The sequence below is a fragment of the Mesoplodon mirus genome (assembly GCF_964341445.2).
Source record: "Mesoplodon mirus genome assembly, chromosome: 14".
Taxonomy (NCBI): domain Eukaryota; kingdom Metazoa; phylum Chordata; class Mammalia; order Artiodactyla; family Ziphiidae; genus Mesoplodon; species Mesoplodon mirus.
Genome location: NC_138990.1, coordinates 70,243,437 through 70,262,786, shown reverse-complemented (window position 1 = coordinate 70,262,786; position 19,350 = coordinate 70,243,437). Strand labels below are relative to the sequence as shown.

At 37.1% G+C, this 19,350-nt stretch overlaps 1 protein-coding gene across 5 annotated transcripts in view; it reads right to left on the bottom strand.

The window, feature by feature from the left end:
* Positions 1-19,350, bottom strand: part of EML6 (EMAP like 6) — a 377,195-nt gene that overhangs the window by 91,556 nt on the left and 266,289 nt on the right. For all 5 annotated transcript variants that reach the window (XM_082641845.1, XM_082641844.1, XM_082641847.1 and 2 more), the window contains 4 exons: positions 16,601-16,719; positions 14,442-14,628; positions 12,339-12,444; positions 5,001-5,094 (listed from right to left, as the gene is read on the bottom strand). In XM_082641845.1, the coding sequence (XP_082497971.1) occupies positions 5,001-5,094; positions 12,339-12,444; positions 14,442-14,628; positions 16,601-16,719 (506 nt within the window). The remainder of the gene's footprint in view (positions 1-5,000; positions 5,095-12,338; positions 12,445-14,441; positions 14,629-16,600; positions 16,720-19,350) is intronic.

The window sequence follows — 19,350 nt, the reverse complement described above, 5'->3', positions numbered from 1 at the left end:
GATTTCTTTTTGGGGTGGTGAAAGTGTTCTGAAATTAGATAGTGTTAATGATTGCACAACTCTGTAAATATGCTAAAAAATCAAATTATGCACTTTATTCATTTATTTTTATTATATAAGTTTCAAGTGTACAGCATTATAAGTTGACATCTGTATACACTACAAAGTGATTGAACTGTACACTTTAAAGTGCGTGAATTGTATGGTATATGATTTAGCAATAATACTAGTATTAAGGAAAAAAAGCTGAATGTGAATCTAATCAAGCCTATGGATCTAACTACCATTTATAGGAAATACAGGGAAATTCTTGATATGCTTTCATGAAGACCCAGTCAAGTTTAGAATGTGACACATTCTAGAGGTCAAATGACCCGGTTTCTCAAATGCATCCATGGCAAGAATAAGGTGGGAGGGGGACTGCTATAAAATAAAAGAGGCTTAAGGGAGATGACAATCAAATGTAATACATGGGCCCTGTTTGGATGCAGATTTGAACAAACCAACTCTCATTTTTGAAACAGATATGTTTGATTTTAAATAGAGTAATAAATTAAAGAAAGAAATTACTGTTGCTTTAGTTAGTTGTGATAATGGAATGGTGGTTTTTAAAAATAAGTCTTTTCAGTTAGAAATGCCTAATGAAGTACATACTGGTCAAGTGACACAATGTCTTGAGTTTTCTTTAAAATTTTATAGCAAAAAAGAAAGTAAAAATAAAAAATGAGGGGAGGGGGAAGAGCTTTGTATCATTTGTAGGATGTTGCAGCTGGGTGATGGGTATAAGGGAGTTCTTTATGCTATTTCCTCCGCTTGTGTGTAACTTTTAAAATTTCCATAATAAAAAGTTAAAAGAAAACTAAAGAAAGAACAGAGCGGCTCCATACCTATTATGTAGGCCTTACAGTGAAAGGCAGGGAAAGGAGGAGAAGCTGATTTTTGAACTTTCTCTCTTTGTTTCTTTGAAAGTCAAAAGTGAAGCTTGGACACCAGGGCCAAGATAGATCACTGAAAGTATCAGGAACAATTAGGACAGTGAGAAAAAGGTTTAGATAAAAGAGAAGAGAAAATGTGCTTAACATAAAGAGGAGAAGTGAACCAGATAACCATAAGAAAGATTAAACATCCAAAGATTTCTTGATTGGAGGAAAATTCCCACAGCTCCTAAATCATTAATATAAACTTTAGAGAGAAGACGCTAGAGAAAACTGAACTGAAAATTGAGAACAGATATCACAAATTACATCCCCTACATAGAAAAGAGCATTGTTTTGTTTGCTAGTGTCTATACAAGGTCAAACAATTAGATGGTTGGAAAAGTCTTTTTTGAGAGCACACTTTAGTTTTCACCTAATTTCTTGGTGTCATAAAAACACCAATGTTGTTTCTCTTGTAGCTAAAATTCTAAACTGACTAGTGATGGCACGTAAATGTTTAGTTAATGTCAACACCTAAATAAAGAACATTCTTTGAATACCTCTGTTATTTTTCCCTTTAGACACTTGTTAAATTTGTAGAGAAGTTGCCTACAACTGTGTGTGTGTGTGTGTGTAAGAAAAACAAAATGAAAAGAGTTTCAGGTCCTACCCTGATGGAATAAGAATGTAGGAGAGTCCATACTGCTGCCCTAATACAGGACGATTCCTACAACCTGAGTCATAGGTAATTCACCACGTAGGGCCACATTTTAAACTCTATCAGCAAGTACGGGGGGAAAAGGGAAGGAACGTTTCTCTTCTAGAAGCCAAGGGCAGCTGCACACCACGTGAGTTGGTTTCCCAATCTTCTATTCAAAACCCTCTCATTTGCATAGAGGCCCAGTCTCAGTGTATGTGATTTGGTTTTCTCCTTTTTTGTGAAGGTAGCCCACAAGTGGAAGACCGAATGAATGTTTGATTTATATCCCAGTTCTAAAAAAGATTTAAAATGGCTTACAATATAGAATAACATAGAATAAGCCAGGTAACATTGAGAAGAAGAAAGGAAAATGATACACTGGTGAGTAAAAAAAAAAAAAAAAAAAGCAAGTTACAGAGCAGTATGCATAATACCCCACATATGAATAAAAATGGATAAAAATATTAGCAGAATATATACCAGAGAACATATGCTAAAATGTTAGCCATGGCTATGTCTGGGTAGTGGAATTATGAATCATTTTCATTTTCTTTTTGGTGATTTTCTGTGCTTTCTTTTTAATAATCATGTATTATTTTGAAAACAGAGGAAAAATTAAAAAAGGAAAGTGAGAAAGATCTCAATTTGGTATGCAGGAGACCTGACCATATTCACTAAATGTATGTAAGGGTAGGGACCTAAAATAGAACAAGCAGTGGAGCTAATACATACACTGAAGGTCTATGTACCTGCTCCATGCGGGCCTATGTTTTGTCCTTAAGCTTTTTAGTAGCACAACTATTTCTCATTAACACTGAAGTAATCTTGTTATGCACCTTGATAACTGTACCTTTTGCTTAATATCCCCACTGTTCAAGCTTCTGAGATGAAGCTTGTCAATAATAATTAGCCATTGCCCCCCAGTCATGTTACTGGTGTGATGGAAATCTAAATAAAGGGACATAGAGGTGCCTAATTATCTCATTGCTCTGCCCTGATTGACGCTGATATCAGGCTATTTCACTACTGCCCATAAGAGATTACTCTTGGTTATTACATAGGTTACTTGTATATTAGACTAAAATCTGAACAATCTTTAAAAGGAAAAAGAGACTAAAAAATTCATTTGTAATGGAGGGGACTGAAGTCATTCATGAAAATTAGCAAAGATCCAAAAAAACTGTGCAAAGAGATTGGATCAAGTCTCATCAAGATCTTGTAATAAGATCTTTATGGGCCAATTCCAAACTTCTCTAATTTCTCTGAGCTGATAAAAACAGAGGTTCACTTAAACATGTTCCCAACTGAAGGGCGGCTTTTGAGTGCAGGGGGTCCCCGTTAGCCTTGGGCAGCAGCGGTACTGCCGGTGATGCCATCACAGCCATTGACTGTGACCCTCCCTCCATGGGGAAATCTCACATCCTGGGTGATGGGTGCTACTGCAGAACATTACCTGCCAGAACCACATGACCTGCGGGAAGCGGGTTTGTTGTTAAGCCTTGCTAGTGGCGATGCAGGCCATGATTGAGACACAGAAGTGCAGAGTGAGGGGTGTCACTGAATCAGCCATCTTCTGAGAGTAAATTAGACCCTTGGAGGAGCTACACTGACTCCCGGAAGACAGGAAGGTCCCACTGGTAAAGTATTACTCCTTTTTCTTTGTCACTTCTTTCATGCCCCTGTTTTTAAAGTTTCTATCTACTTAAGCACCTTAATCTCGGGCCATAAATAGAATTTTAATTTGTTTGGTTACTTATTTACATAAATATTTATGATAGATAATATTGTGTAAATATTATTTATTTATTATTTAAAAATCTAGTATTCATCCAAAGAACTTTAACAATCTCTGATACTCTTTGGATAGAGCAATGGTGAATGTTACAATTGCAGAACTGGTCTCTGAAGACAACTCTGCAGGTGTCCCATTAGGGGAATGTGACATATGGCTTGGGAACAATCCTAAAAATAAACTGTATTATTAACATAATGGTGTTAAGTCGCTTTGTGTTAATTAAATAGAAGTAATACTACCAAACATATCAAATATATACTTCTAAAATATTAATAAATATTTCTTTCTTCCATTTCTATTACTGTTTCTGATATGTAACAGGTGAGCTACCCACATTTGCAGAGGGTTTTCTAGCAGGAAAATTGCGTTTCTGTTGCTTTTGAAATGCAGACATGTGCTTTGCCTGAGATTATCTGTAATGCAGATAATATGTTATCAGAAATATTAAAGTAAAATTCAGTACATTAATCTAGGAGGAAAGCGGACTTGCGATTAGAAGCTGAATCTGAGTATTAGCGGGAAGTGATATAACCGTGAGGAATACTAGATAGAGCAAAAGAAAAACCGCTCGGGTAGGCGGATTTATGAGCTGTCATTTGCTGCCAAGAAGTCCACCTCAGTAGCAGTCATCAGAAAAGCTCCTCTTTCTCTCCTAAGATGGTCAGCTGGAGTCCTCAAGATTCCATTTGCTCCCCCTCTGAGTCTCCAGCAATCTATAGGTCTTCATTCATTAAATCAAATTGCCAAAAAACACTTTTTTCCTATATAATTTAAAATATCAACTTAAAAAGTGAATATTGGGGTTCAAAGGCATTAACTTAAAAATGGTGCCAGATAAAAAGGAATTTGGTTTATGCAGGGAAGAACCAGTAGAGAGGTAAACTGATAACATGCCTTGGGCAACAAATTGTATTGCTGGGCCTTGGTGGCCAACTATTTTGACCTCTGACTATGGCCGGGCAAACAGCTAAGACCAATGTAAGCAGGAGTGGAAAGCAGTGTTCAGACTTAGGGCTGATTCAGCAGGGAGGCAGGCTGGGGCAAGGGAGGACAGGTGGCCTATAAATAGCAGGTGGTCTTGGAAGGTCTATTTATAAGATGGGGAGATTAGGGCAACAATTTGCCTGCTTTGAAAGTGAGTGGCAGGTGCACACGCCAGGCCTCCTTTCCTGCATGCTGCAGCCTCATGACAAGTGGAACTTCTGACTCCAGTGACATTGACAGTCCTTCACTAGATGCTAAGATAGTGGAAAAACAAGGGGCAAGGCACAAGTCTGAGGAAAGCTGCTTTCCTACTGCTGGGAAGAAGCTTTGATATAGAGAATGCATACATTACTAAAAGCAAAGTGATGAATAACTCTCTGGAAAGGATTTCAGAATTTTCCAATTGCCTGAAACAAACATTAATTCCTCTATGTCAGGTTTGTCACCATGAAATATTACAGTATGTTTATACTTCGGTGTTAAGCTTTCTATGTGAACCTCATCTGAGTTTGAAGATGAAATCTTACCAGAAAATGCAAACTATTAACTTTTACTGCAGTGTGATCATTGGCAGGATGCCGTTAATACCTCGGCAGCTTCTTACCTGGTGGTGGCTATCTTTTCTCCCTTTTTCCAGTCCCAAAATACAATACTGTGAAAATCGTCTAAACCAACCGACACCAGACATTTTCCATCGGCTGTATGAAAACAACACAAATGTCAAATGACTCATTTCTCAATGAAAAACCACAACATTTTATATACTGTAAAGAAGAACAAGAAATCGATCTTAAGAATATTATTTAGGCTCAAATATGTTAGGAGAATAATACACTAAGGGGACCTCACTAAATGAAATGCATAACTACTAATAGTGGAGGTTCTCAATGTATAATAACTGGTTGCTGAATCAAATCGCTGACCCAACATTCCAATCTGAGACACAGGGCTGGGGGGAGCTTCTCAGGTAAGTCACCAAAACCTTGTCTATTTTGTGTCAGACAAATCTCATGACATTTACTAGAAGAGCCATTTAACTTTGTGACCCAGTCTATTGTGCTCTAAAAAAAAAAAAAACTGGTTCTGTTCAACCCTCCAAAATAAGAGCATTATAGAAACTAACTTGGAAAATTCTTTCAAAAGATGATTTTATAATTTTAAAAAAATCTTAATGTCTTAGTTTCCCTATTTCAAATGTAATATGCTTGTTGTAGGACATTTAGAAGATACGGACAAACGAAATTTAAAAATCATCCAAATTTCTAGGCCTACATCTGATATACATCCTATCAGTTTCTCTACCTAAACGTGCTTTGAAAAGACAAAACCAGGATCATAGTGAACATACTATTACATATTTTTTTACTTGTCATATGATGAACATTTTCCCTTAGTATTAAATATTATTTATAATACTATCAATAATTACTATAATTCGGACAGGTTGTTTTCCAAAATAAAATATATATATATGATATGTAATTGAATTTGAAATCAAAATAGTTAATTTGCTTTCTCATTTCAAGACAGAAGAAGAGGTACAGTCAGTAAGTCTTTCCTTTGCTGCCTCCTCACAAAGCTTCACAGGAGAAGCATCTCAGGTCAGCAGTTCCTCCCTAGTCTGGAGTGGGCTAGGAGACCAAGCTCACCAAGGCTCAGTTTATTAGGGTGTATTTTCTGGTGACACACAGCCAATGGCCTTAGGGTAAAGAAACATGAGTATGTGATAAACCGTTTCTCCACAGCCCACTCAGGGTTTCAACTGGTATTTTCAAAGACAGCCCTGGGGTAGATGCCAAATTAGGGTTGCCAGGGAAAATGAAGGAGCCTAGTCAAATTGGAATTTCAGATAAGCAACGAATAATTTCTTAGTACAAGTATGTCCTTGCAATGTTATATTGCATGGGACATACTTGTACTAAGAAATTATTCGTTGCTTATCTGAAATTCAAATTTAATTGGGCCTCCTGTATTTTTATTTGCTATATCTGGTGACCCTCCTCAAATGCTGGTTAACTAATGCCCAACCCTTGGGTGCCCTTACTTGTTCCAGAGACCCTCCCCTGGCCAACTGGGAACGGTAGTCTGCTCCTTTTCTGGAGGAAAAAGGAGAGTAAGAGCCTGGCTTAACAAACCAAATCCTCCCCAATTCTCTACTACCACCAAGTATGAGGCAAGGATTTGAAAGTTACATTAACCCTTTCAAGCTCCTAGACTACAGTAGGTGAAGACATTAACACTTTGCCAAAGCCCTAAATCACCACCAGGTGAGTACTATAAACAAATGTGTCTTCTCAATCACTATATGTCCTTATGCTTAAATGTTACCAGGCTTTAAACTGTGCCCCATGTCTTTTCATGCATTTGGGAGAAGGGACTGGTTGATGACTTCCAATTCATCACCAGCAACATTACTTTTCCTGTACCTCTTGGTGTGGCCTGGTTATATTTCCATATTAGCATGTCTCTGTATTTGGTGATTTTATTTTTATTAGAGAGTTCTCTCTCCCTTTTTAGATCCTAAACTCTTATTTAAGACTTACAGTACTTGTATCACATTTCCAACATGATCCTCGCACTGAGATGGTTTTCAATGAATTCTGATGATACTGGTGACATCAGGAGGATGAGGGAGATAAAAATGGAATATGCCTACGGATGGTACAGAGGGAATGGGAATATTCTGTTATATAAAAATTTTAATCAAAAACACTGCACAGATATTCAGTGTCTTTTTTTTGCATTTCTTAATTCTACATTTTGTTTTCTTTTGTAACCTGTGTAGCTATATTAGTATGTCTTTCTTAGAATGCAAACATCCACACATTTTAAATGATAGGTTTTTTTGTTTACATTTTACGTCTTTTGAAGAAGTCCTCAGGGTAAGTTGATTTTTTTTTTTTTTTGCTTCTTTTTATTGGAATTTCTGCAAGGCCCCATCAGCTTGTCTTCCCAGTTATACCACCTTTCTACCCCAGTTTGTGACTATGAGTAGCAATGAAGCAGCAGAACAAATCTAGAGGTGCCTCAACAACCATAGCTCTTCTTTAGGATGGTGACTTTTTCTTGAATTCTGCAGGTGTGGGCAATTTCTACATACCACACAGTTTGGAGATATAATTGGCTACTTTAATTTTTTCTGAGTTTTTATTTCCCCTCACAGAGGCTTGATCTGAGCTTTGAAAATCCATTGTTCCTTGACCATTTAGTTGGAGTTTCTGATTTTCAACCATATTTTTAGGGTTTAGGTAATGTCCTTTCAAATCTTTCCATTCACAGTATGTATTAATTATGGATATTTTGTGACATAGTCCAGAAATAATTCTAAGGAGCTTAATGTCAACAGTAAAGGGCAAATTAGAAAGAGAAATATTTTACTCAGACAATTACAAGTTGGTCCTGTATTCAGGGCTCATAAAAAATGCATAGGTTTTTGGAACTGACACAATGAAATCACACTAGTCTTAGATGTGCCCTTGTGGAAATCAGTATTATTCAATGAAGGTTTTTAAAAATATGAGGATGATATTTAGGCTAGAAAATATTTATATCTGAACCTTTCTCTTTCTAATTGGTTTTCTGTTCATGTGGAAGCACTTTCCTGACTGCAAGTACAGAAGCAAAGACAGATTCGTTTTCCCTGGACAGTGAAAATAAATACACAAGTTGCTCAATTAAGTGACACAATATAAATTCATTCCTTCTAGTTGACATAATTTAGAGGTATGGGTTATGTTGTTAGAAATGTTTTTGATTAAAAATGTCATCTTTTTTGTTTGCTTTGGAAGAGTGGCAAGATTAATCTAAATTCCTAGGTATAACTGCTTATCTGCTGTCTAGTTTTCCATCATTTGCCTGCTTTGTATTTCTATGACAATCTCTTTCTCTAATTTCTTTCTATTATCGGTAAGTCTCCACAACACCCCTCAAGATGAGCTGACATGTAAGAGACAGGTGGGTGTGGAGATACGCTGAGGCACTCAGATGGGGCCACCAGCTAGGTAATAACCAATGTCGGTGTCCTGTTTACATGGTTAAACTGGGAAACCTAAATCATCTTCTCTCTCAGCATTTTGCCTTGAACTAACTCCTCACTTCACTGCAAGTATCCAACAAGAAGGGATACTCCTGCTCATGAAAGTGTTTGACTCAGGGCTGTTCTAGGAGAGGGGTCTCTTTTCACGAGGGCACTGTTCCACGTGGCAGCCTCTATGCACCACCATGCCCACACCACATTTACACTGGAGAGTGGGGGTGGAGGCAGCTGGAGGCACTGGCCATCGGGTAGAAGGAGTGAGGAAGTAGTGGGGCAAAATGAGTGGTTCAGGTACGACTCTCATGCTAAAAGTTCACACCAGCCCTGGTGGCGGGCAGGGGCAGGAAAGGGCAGGAGGACTGAGAGGGAGAGCACAGCCGGCACAGCTTCCACCAGCTGACGGCCCCAGGCCTGGTGGCTTTCTCACGGGACTGAGAGCCAGGAGACCTAGGTCCTTGCTCTGGATCTGCCACTGTCTGACTTTTAACACAGCCATACAACCAAACTCTTTGGATCTTCATTCTTGGCCTACAAAGTGGTGCAGGCATCTGTTTAAGACTAAAGCTATATAATTATAACACAAGGTACTACTATCAATATAAATTAAACCAAAGAGGCTTCAGGTCACACCTTCAGTAGGGCCATAGAGACCACAAAGATCAATCGACCACAGTTCATTTGCATGTAACCATACATGGTGATGGATCAAATACAGTACATACTTCCTTACTTCCTGAATAGTCCTTAATGGTAGCGCTTTCTCAAACTATCACCTAGCTTCTTTCCTGCCATTTATAAATTAACATCGTATTTCAACTCTGAGACAAAAATATAATTTTCCACAATCAAAAATACCACATTCAGGACTTCCCTGGTGGCGCAGTGGTTGAGAGTCTGCCTACCGATGCAGGGGACAAACGTTCGTGCCCCGGTCCAGGAAGATCCCGCGTGCCGCGGAGCGGCTGAGCCTGTGCGTCCGGAGCCTGTGCTCCGCAACGGGAGAGGCCACAGCAGTGAGAGGCCCGCGTACCGCAAAAAAAAAAACCATATTTACTGCATAAATGGGCGCTTCCTTAGTGACTATTATCTGGGGAATAGAGAATGTATTGTTAAAACTGAAATATCCTTTTTATGCAGAAAATATTTTATATCTGGGCATTTCTTTATTTGCCCAAAATGGGAATTAGAAGCAGTGACAGAATCAGCTTCTCAGCCTCTTCCAGAGTGCCTGGTTCCTCTATCCCGGGCAATGACGTAAGGGGCTGCCTTATGAGGAGAAAATTTCTAATTGCAGCTAACTTCTCGATCTTCCTTTTATAAAACTACTAAGCCCAGAAGAGACGTAAGCTCTCAGAAATGCAGAGATCCAGTTACTGGGTACCAGCTTATTGCTACTAACTTGCCTCATAATCAATGTTTTTGATCAACATTCCTCTAATCTCTTCTCTAAAGGTATTCAGCATGAGTTGGTTCTTCTGATTTTCCTAAATTTAAAAACCAAAAATTTAATCAATTCTCTAGAAAAAATAATCTGATGATTATTGAATTCTATTTCTAGTATTCTAAATTTCCTGCCATTGTTTATACATTAATACATATACACACATTTCAGTTGAAATCAGTGAGTAGATATTTTGAGTTCTACTTTTTCTTAACTTGACACATAGAAATGTGTATGAAATACACATGGTCCACATACTTGTCATTTTGAATTATAGCTTTTGTTAAACAGTGCCAAATTGTCTACTAGAATTTTTGAGTTAATTTGCAAAGTTGCTGACAATATGAATATGAGAGTCTCCATAATCTAGTACACATTTAGGTTTTATTATTTTATTTAATGGGTATCTTACCACTCTTCTAGAACATACTTATTAATATAATTTTTATATTACGTATACACGTGTATCCACTAGCAAGTTAATTTAGGAAAAGAACACAGTTCAGCCATCAGGTAGAACTATTAAAAAAAAAAGCAGAAATCCATTCACATCTTTGGAATAGAATCTTATTTGAACTCAAATTATAGTTTCATTTTAGATTTTACTGCTTTATCAAGGATACATGGTACACTTATGAAAGTTGTATGTACATCAAACTCCTGGAAGTTTAGGACTCTGTATTCACCGTTTATCAGGTGCATTATCTGGGCCTTCAACTGGCAGGTGGTAGCCAAGTAATTCTCTCTTCCATGCTCCTCATGCCTATGTACCTCACATGCCCACCAGTGTACAGTATGAACAATTTAGCTTTGATTTTTACTAATTCAATAACCAAAGTATTGAATAACTTCTAAAAGTGATATAACAACTCAGATTTGTATAGTAGTTTACAGCATATGAGAATAAGCGTGTGACACACTCACACAAATCTGCACCATGTGATTGGTCAGAGAATAAAGATAACTTTCATCCAAAGATGGTTTACAATGTGAAGTTCTAGTAGCAGTAGTGAAAGGCAAGACAAAGTGCATTAAGCAAAACTTCATTCACGTTTTTGGAGTAGCTTCTGTGTCTCTACAGCATGTGCAGTGGGGAACAGAGAGATGGGTTAGATGAGTAGTTTACTGTCTGAGAAGGGCATAGGAGCTGCTAAGACACATAACTACTGAACCACATAGACTCTAACAGGTACCACAAGAGCAATGACAACAAATGGCCTAAGGGATACAGAAGAAGGGACAGGACATTTCTCCCTGGAAGAATGGAAGAGAAAACTTTCAGCTTGGTCTTAAAGGATGGTTGGACTTGAACAGACACATGGGAACAGCATGAGCAAAGGAACACAGGCAAAAAGAAGGACAGGAGTGCATTTAGGTTCTACAGTTAGGTAGATGGAAAGGAGCATGAGTGGGTTAGTGGGTGAAAACACTGCAGAGGAAGGTTGAGGCCAGATCATAGAAGGCCATGAATGTCCAACCACGGGCTCAGCCCTGAGTCAGTCAACCAAGGGGAGTCCATGTGGTAGCAATGTAATTGCACTTTCAGAAGACTCCAGAAATGGGCAGGATGGATTGGACAAAGTGGGGATGGAATCAGAGACCAGCATAACCACCATGCACAGACGAGAGGAAGTTCGGGCCTGAACAAGGAGAGTAGAGAGGGAGGTACATAAGAGAGAGACTGGGGTTGTGAAATGGAATTTAACAACCAATATTATACACATGGCACATATTAAACATTTGAATGGAATTTAGAAAAAGGAAATTACAGAATCAGTTTTCTGTAGAAAGTTTAGAAATTTTTTCTACAGATCTAATATCTACATTGGGGTTATTAAAAATTTCTAGGTTAAAAACACCTTTTGCGATAGGCCCTCATTCTTCAATTCTAGCATAAAGAAATGCTTTTATTCTAAAGAAAATTATATTTATAAGTTAGTATTTTTTTAACAGCACAGTGTTAAAATTTTAAATTAAGGAGATGGAAACTTCAGTTCTAGTTTTTCAATATGCAATTTTATTTCCAAAACACCAGTGTTGTAAAGTGGACCTTTGCAGAGAATTTGCACCCTTCGCTCTAGTTCTTTACATTTTAAATCACAGGTGGTGTGTTCCCACTTATTTGGAGAGATGAAACTGATGTTCTGAGTCACTGCCAGACATTTGCAACTAAGTCTTTCAATGGTAACAGCTGCTCTGGATTTCAAGTCTCTCAAGCAAATGCAGAACACAGTGTGAGCTCTGGGTAATGAGTTGGGAGAGAGAAAATGAGGAAGATGAGGAAAGGAGGTGTGATCATATTCACACATCTGATTTCCAGTCTAAGACTGGGTAGCTGACAGACGAAGGGCTTACCTCCTTACAAGCAGGACTAAACTAAATAAAAGGATTTTTTTTAAAAAAAACAAACCCAAAGTAAATATGGAAGCATCTGTCAATGACTCCAGTGGCAAACTGGTGCTTACCTGAAAAATCGAGCGCACACACTCCTCTCTGATGTTGTCCTTTCAACAGTGACAAACATTTTAGAGTCTGCGTGTCCCATACATGAATAGCAGCATCTCTCCCAACCTGAAATTACAGGATGAGTGTTATTAACTAATTATAAATTATAATAAGAATGATTTTGTTCCTTAGAGTCAAGTGCCACTCAGAAATCAAAACCCACACATTTGGAGAGCAGGAAGACCCTGGGAAATCATCTGGTCCAACTCCACTGTTTTCCAGATGAGGAAACTGAGGCACAGGGTCTAAGGGTCTTATTCTGGCATCAAGGTGGGTGCCAGCAGAATCTAACCTGGTACATGGCTCCCAGTTAAGGGATATTTAAAACTCTAGTTCAAACATCCACTGTGCTTTGTTTTTGTCAGTTAGTTCTACCCTTCCCTTCTGCCTTCTCAACTCCACACATGATTCCACTCAGCTGTATGTTTTCATGGCACTATCCTGAGAGTTCTTTTATCCACCTCAATTATTTACCCACCTCAAGAAGGCCTGGCCCTACTTCTCCCCCTGGGAAATGAAAGTTTCATGGCTTAACTCTCTGTCATTAAGGTGGCTTCTCCTCAAGGGGACACAAGCTTCTATCATACCAATTCCCAACAACAGAGAAAACTGTAATACTAAAGTGGTTTTCCTCACTTATAATGCATAGGGGGAAAAAACCTTTTGGGTATGATGACTCTAAAAGGGAAAATGGGACATAAAGCTACGCACATAAATGAGCAGAGTCTGGCCAACTCCTACACTGGCCTGTGGAGGCCCAGTTACCCCTGGAGTGGCTACTGGCATACTGGTCTGCCTCCCAATTACAGTATAGAGTGTGGTAGCTCCTCAGGGGTTTATGTAAAGAACCAATCTCTGTTTTTTCTTTCACAGGAAGACTATTAAACACCTATGAATCAAGCATCTTCTGTTTCTAAGAAAGACAATAAAGGGGGAGGGGGCAGGAAAGAATGAAAAGGCAAAGTAGTGATCAATTACTTATAAAACTTAATGTCAGAATAGATGGTCTAATTTGCAGTTGGAGGAGCAGCAAACCAGTGTTTCAATTAATGGCTCTTCCATTTTGGAGGACTGTAATCCTTTTACAAATATAAGAGCTACGAACTCTTCTCCCCCCAAATGCACATTTCTTGGGGTTGACTCCCGTCAGGCCCTCAGTTTCATCCATGGATCTCATGAACATCAGGCTATAAACCCTGTTCAAACACTTCTACCTCCTGTATGTCAAGTCTCAGAAATAGTTCGTTGTCTCATGTTAATCTTTGACCCTCATACCAGTAGTTTTTCTTGGAATTTGCCACTTAGATGTTGAGGATCAGGTGAAGTATTACCTACAGTTAAAAGCCCATGATAAAACTGAACAAAAATGTAATCTATATATTGGTAGAAAAGAGCACAACACTGAAAATACTGTTGACAATATTATTGCTTTACCAGCAAGACAATAAATCTGAGTTTAACAGATTCTCTGTTTACTGAGTTTACTTCTATCCCCCCTCCTTTTCCACACAAAATGATTGACCACAGGGCTCTATTTTGAGCAGCTTTTCAATTATAGACTCAATCCAAAGTTTGGCATTCCAAAATGGTTCATATAAAGTTTAGTTTTTTTGAAGGTTAAAATATAATAAACTAGCCAAAGTTCATATGACTTTAAGTTTTACAAAAATAACTATACACTGGATGTTATAGTAGTATTTAAAGATGGTTCATTCAATAAACATTTATTGAGTACCTAGGATATACTAAGTTCTGGGTAAACAGTAATGAGGAAAATATATTAAGACTTCATGGAATTTACAATACTCTAGTTTTACCTAATCCTATTCATAGATCTCATCATGTTAGGATAAGAATCCCTCAAAGTCTTTCCAAAAGTGCCGGAATGTATTGGTTGACTCTCCCACCATCATGAAATGATCCAGCATTCACTGCACTTTCAGCTTCCTGCCTTATGTTTATTTCTACCAAGTATTTCTTGAATTTCTCATATGTAAACTGAATTCAAAATTAAATCCTCTCTCTCTTTGGCTAAACTCCCATCTTACAGGAAAGATATATACCTGCCCAGTGGCCACATAGTCCTTCACTGGATGGATGATCAGGCTGAGAATGTCATCATCGTGTCCCAGGTACAGCCTCTGGGAATGTTGTTGCCTATTGTACACGACAGCAACTGCAGCAATGTGATAGACCACTTCTCCAGATTGTGTGTAGAACAGATTGTTTCTACAATCGTAGCCTCTATAGCTGAAGCACAGGTCCAAGAAATGCACAGTAGTTGAACACACAGTGAATGAACAGAGCAGAAGTTGTGAGAAGATAAAGTTAACATGTTAATATGGACAAGGACAAGCAGAACCCAGGTGTCTCCACAGCTGCCTAGGACAGTGATCTTCAATGGGGGTATGAGGACCTCTGAGGGCATGTGATGACTTTCTAAGGGGCAAATGGACACTGATAATTTTAACAGAATCTATTTCCAGATCCTCAGGTGCTATATGTGCTTTCTCTTAAAACTGACTAGTCTGGGAACACACCTGTGATGAGGTACTGGTTTCCCTTTCCCACCTCCCCTTTCCTAATCGCCTTCCTCCCAATTTAGGAAGTCATTCCTCTCATCCATCGGGAATCTTACTATGGTATATTACCCTGGAATGTCAAACCTTCCAGGGACACCAAAACGAATACAAGTGTGGATGGATGTTGAAAGTGAATAACTCTAACAACTGGGTAAGAAATCCTTTTGCAAGTCAAGTGACTTCCAATCTTTGCTTTTAACAAATTTGAACAGTGATTTAACTGAATTGTTAGCTGATGGATCATTAAACTACATTTTTGTGTGACATATCAAAATCACGACATATTTTTGGCCTATAACAAAGAGGAGTTTAAAGAATTGATCACCATTGCTGTGATAAAACTGTCTCTATTCTCATCTACTTAAGTAGCTAGATATGAATAACCTTTCTTAGTGCTTACATTAAAAAGTGAAAAACTGGAATAGATTCAATGCTAAACTGTTACCCTCTAGCAATAAGAAATATATATGCACATATATCTGAACTCATTAAAAAAATTCTATCTTATTAAAAGAATTTTTCCAATAAAATTATTTGCTTAATAACTATCAGAATTTGTACTATATTTATGTTGATTTGCCCAGCTATTTATTACTAATAGTTATAACAATAATTAAATCCAGAAAAAAATTGTTAATGCTTAGAGTAGCACTGTCCAACAGAACTATTATGTGAGTCACAAGGTAATTGAAAAATTTTCTAATTGTCACATTAAAAAAAAAAGGAACAGATGAAACTTATCTTAAGAACATTTAACCCATTATGTCCAAAATATTATCATGTCCACATGTAATCAATATAAAACATTTTAATGAGGTAAATTTCTTTTTCACGCTAAGTCTTCAAACTCTGGTGTGCATTTTCCACATACAGCACGTTTAGACCAGCCACATTTCAAGTGATCATTGGCTACAAGTAGATATCGTACCAGACAGCACAGAGTTAGAGACTTATGGTCACAGGGAATTAAATTTAAATTGAAAATATAGATATATTTTTTCCTTGTTGAAGTTATGACAGGGTAATCAATAAAAGACTTACAAGCATAAAAATATTATATTAGGGTAAAATTCTGTGGGAGAAGTGGAATAGAAATATGAGTTCATGTATTTGTTATATTGATGATAATGGGAATCAAATATCTATGGCATTTGGGTTCCACTGGAGCCATCTAAATAAATAATGTGAGTATTTATAAAACACAAGATATATTCTTCACAACCATTTAAGCTTAGGTTGAAAAATCTTAGATGTCAACTTAAAGTGTGGAAGGTTGTACATGATTTTCAAAATTCAAAATTATTTGGGTACACGTGAACAAAAGTATTTGAAGGAAATACTGTCCTGGGAAAGCCAGCTGAATAGAGCAGGAGTTATGGGATAAAGGAAGCAGAGATGGAGAGAATGAAATGAAATAACAATGAGTGGCAGTAACACATGCAACACGAAAGTACATGAAGTGTGAAAAATCTAGATACACACACTGAGATGGTCATAGAACACTGAGAAAACTGGACAGAGAGTCGTGGTTAAAATATTAACCGCAGGTAAGTGCACACTGGAGAGAAGAGCCAGCCTGAACTGGGGTAGCACTGAGAAGAAGGATGACAAGGTGATAAGGCTGGTGACAGGCCACCCACCCATGTATGAACTGGAGTTTCAAGCTGTCCTCAGGAGCCTTTTCTCGTTTGAGGAAGGACACTGCATGGTTTTTCTCTTTACTTTGTTGCTTTAGCTGAGGTAGATCTTCCTTGTAAACCTTCAAGCATAAAAGAAACATTTGGTTAGAGATTCCTCAGGTTTCAAATATATTAATGTCTTGACATTCTCAGGAAATCTTTAATTGCAGGAACTCAAGTTTTTGAAAACATAAGAAGCTAAAAATGGTCACAAGAGACCAAGAAGAGCATTATATAGGGGTCAACTCATCAAGAAGATATAACAATGGTAAATATTTATGCACCCGACATCAGAGCATCTAAATATACAAAGCATATATTAACAACTAAAAGAAGAAATAAATATCAATACAATAATAGTTGGGAACTGTAAAACCCCACTCCCAACAATGGATTGATCATCCAGACAGAGAATCAATAATGAAACAGCAGATTTGAACAATACTACAGACCAAATATCCTAACAAATACAGAACATTTCATCTATCAGCAGCAGAACATACATTATTCTCAAACACACAAGGAACATTTTCTAGGACAGATCATGTTAGACCACAAAACAAGGCTCAATAAATTTAAGAAGATTGAAATTATATCAAGTATATTTTCTGACCACTATAGTATGAAACTAGAAATAAGTAACAGGAAGAAAGCTGGGAAAGTCACAAATATGCAGAAATCAACACACTCCTCAACAACTAATGGATCAAAGAAGAAATCAAAAAGGAAATTTTAAAAAATCTTGACACAAATGAAAATGGAAATGCAACATACCAGAACTTACAGGATACAGCAAAAGCATTTCTCAGGGGAAATTTTGTAGCTAATAAACATATACATTAAGGAAAAAGAAAGATCTCAGATAAAGAACTTAATATTATACCTCAAGGAACTAGAAAAAAAAGTTTGGACTTAGTTTGGACACTAGTTGGACACTAAGTCCAAAGTTAGCAGAAGAAAGGAAGTATTAGAGATTAGCGCAGAAATACATGAAATAGAGAATAGGAAAACAATAGAAAAGATTAACAAAACTAAGAGTTGGTTCTTTGAAAGGACAAACAAAATTGAGAACATTAAGACATGAGATTGAATTTAACTTTTTTCTAATGAACAAAACTAAATTGAAATATCTTTTAAATCATTGGGATTTAAAAGAATTTTTTAAAAAATTTTGCTATTATGTTTCTAAATCAATTTATATCCAGAAAATATATTACTTTTCTGATAAATAAGAAAGGAAATTATTAAATAAAATTATCAATAAAATATAATTTAAATATTTTGTTATAATTTCTTCTAAGGCAAGAAATCTCTTGATGATTCAGAAATGTGTAAAATGTGGGCCACATGAATCATGGTGATCACTCTTTGGAATTATCCTTCTTTCATGACCTCATGAATCTTTCAGATCAGACTCTGGGATACAGAGCAAAGCTTTTGGTCTAACCTAGGACCTAAAATGTGCTGCTGACTGAGAGAACATTCTCGATAATTTAAATGTAGATAAAATCATGTAGCTAAAATTTTGTCTATCATGTATTTATGCCCTACTATCAAGAGATATAAATTTAACACATTTAAATGAAATACAATTCATAATTTCTCATCTTCATATAGGAAAGTTTTCATTCAATCAAACTATATTACAAGAAATCATGAAAATATTATAATGAAGTTCATATTTAGGATTTGACCAAAAATCGTTTAAAAAAAACGTAAGTCAGGAGATATCTCACTACTGCCTTGTCTATTACAGATGCAGTGAACTAAGCTTTTAAAATCTAATGATAATTATTCATCTGAATTCATGATGCTTTCATCAGCTCATCAACTACTTTAGAGAACTGAATTCTAGTCTTGGCATTTCTACTGCTTATTTGAACAAGTCTCATAACCTCTGTGGGCCTCAAAGTCCCATCTGTAGAACAGACTCCCTGCTCAGGAACAACTCAGGAATCAAATATAGACAACATGAATTAAATAATCTAGGTGAAAACTTTAGAAAGTAAGGTATCAGGGAGAATATATAAATCCTAGGCATGAATTTCACTTGAGCCATCCCTTTTCATTCTTTTACTAGCACTATTTTTATCAAATAGAAACATCCCAATTAAAAAAATTGTATTTCTTTTTTCCCTAAATTGTATGTTTATTTTGCTTAAATTCCATTTCCCCTTGATATTAGGGTATAATATTTGCATGATATTAATAATTTCCTTTCAAATCTTTATATTTAGTAGTTTTATAGCATAATATTTTGTACCAATACACAGTCAAACCGATTTAGTCCTGAAGTTAACCTAAACAATCAGTTGGACTACTTTTGTACTAATCTAATTTTTCAAATACTGAATCAGTGAGTGACAATTATGGGTTGGGAAAAAAAGTCATCATCTGAAAAGCTGTACATTCAGAGTTTACGTAGAGGCAAAGCCAAGTAGCACATACAATGCATGCTTTGGAGAGAAGCCCAGATCCACTACAGGCAATGTGGATGTGGGCAAAGTACTCAGCCTCTCAGGGGTTACTGTGGGGTTGGATTCGGTATATGTAAAGCACAGGATGTGGCCCCATAGAGACACTTGATACATGGCAGCTGCCATAGGCCTATGTGGTAAGTTTCCATGGGGCAACACTGACGGTTGCTGTGTCTGAAATCTGAAATGTTCACGTATGGAATCTGCTTCACATACCTCTGTTAAATGACAAGG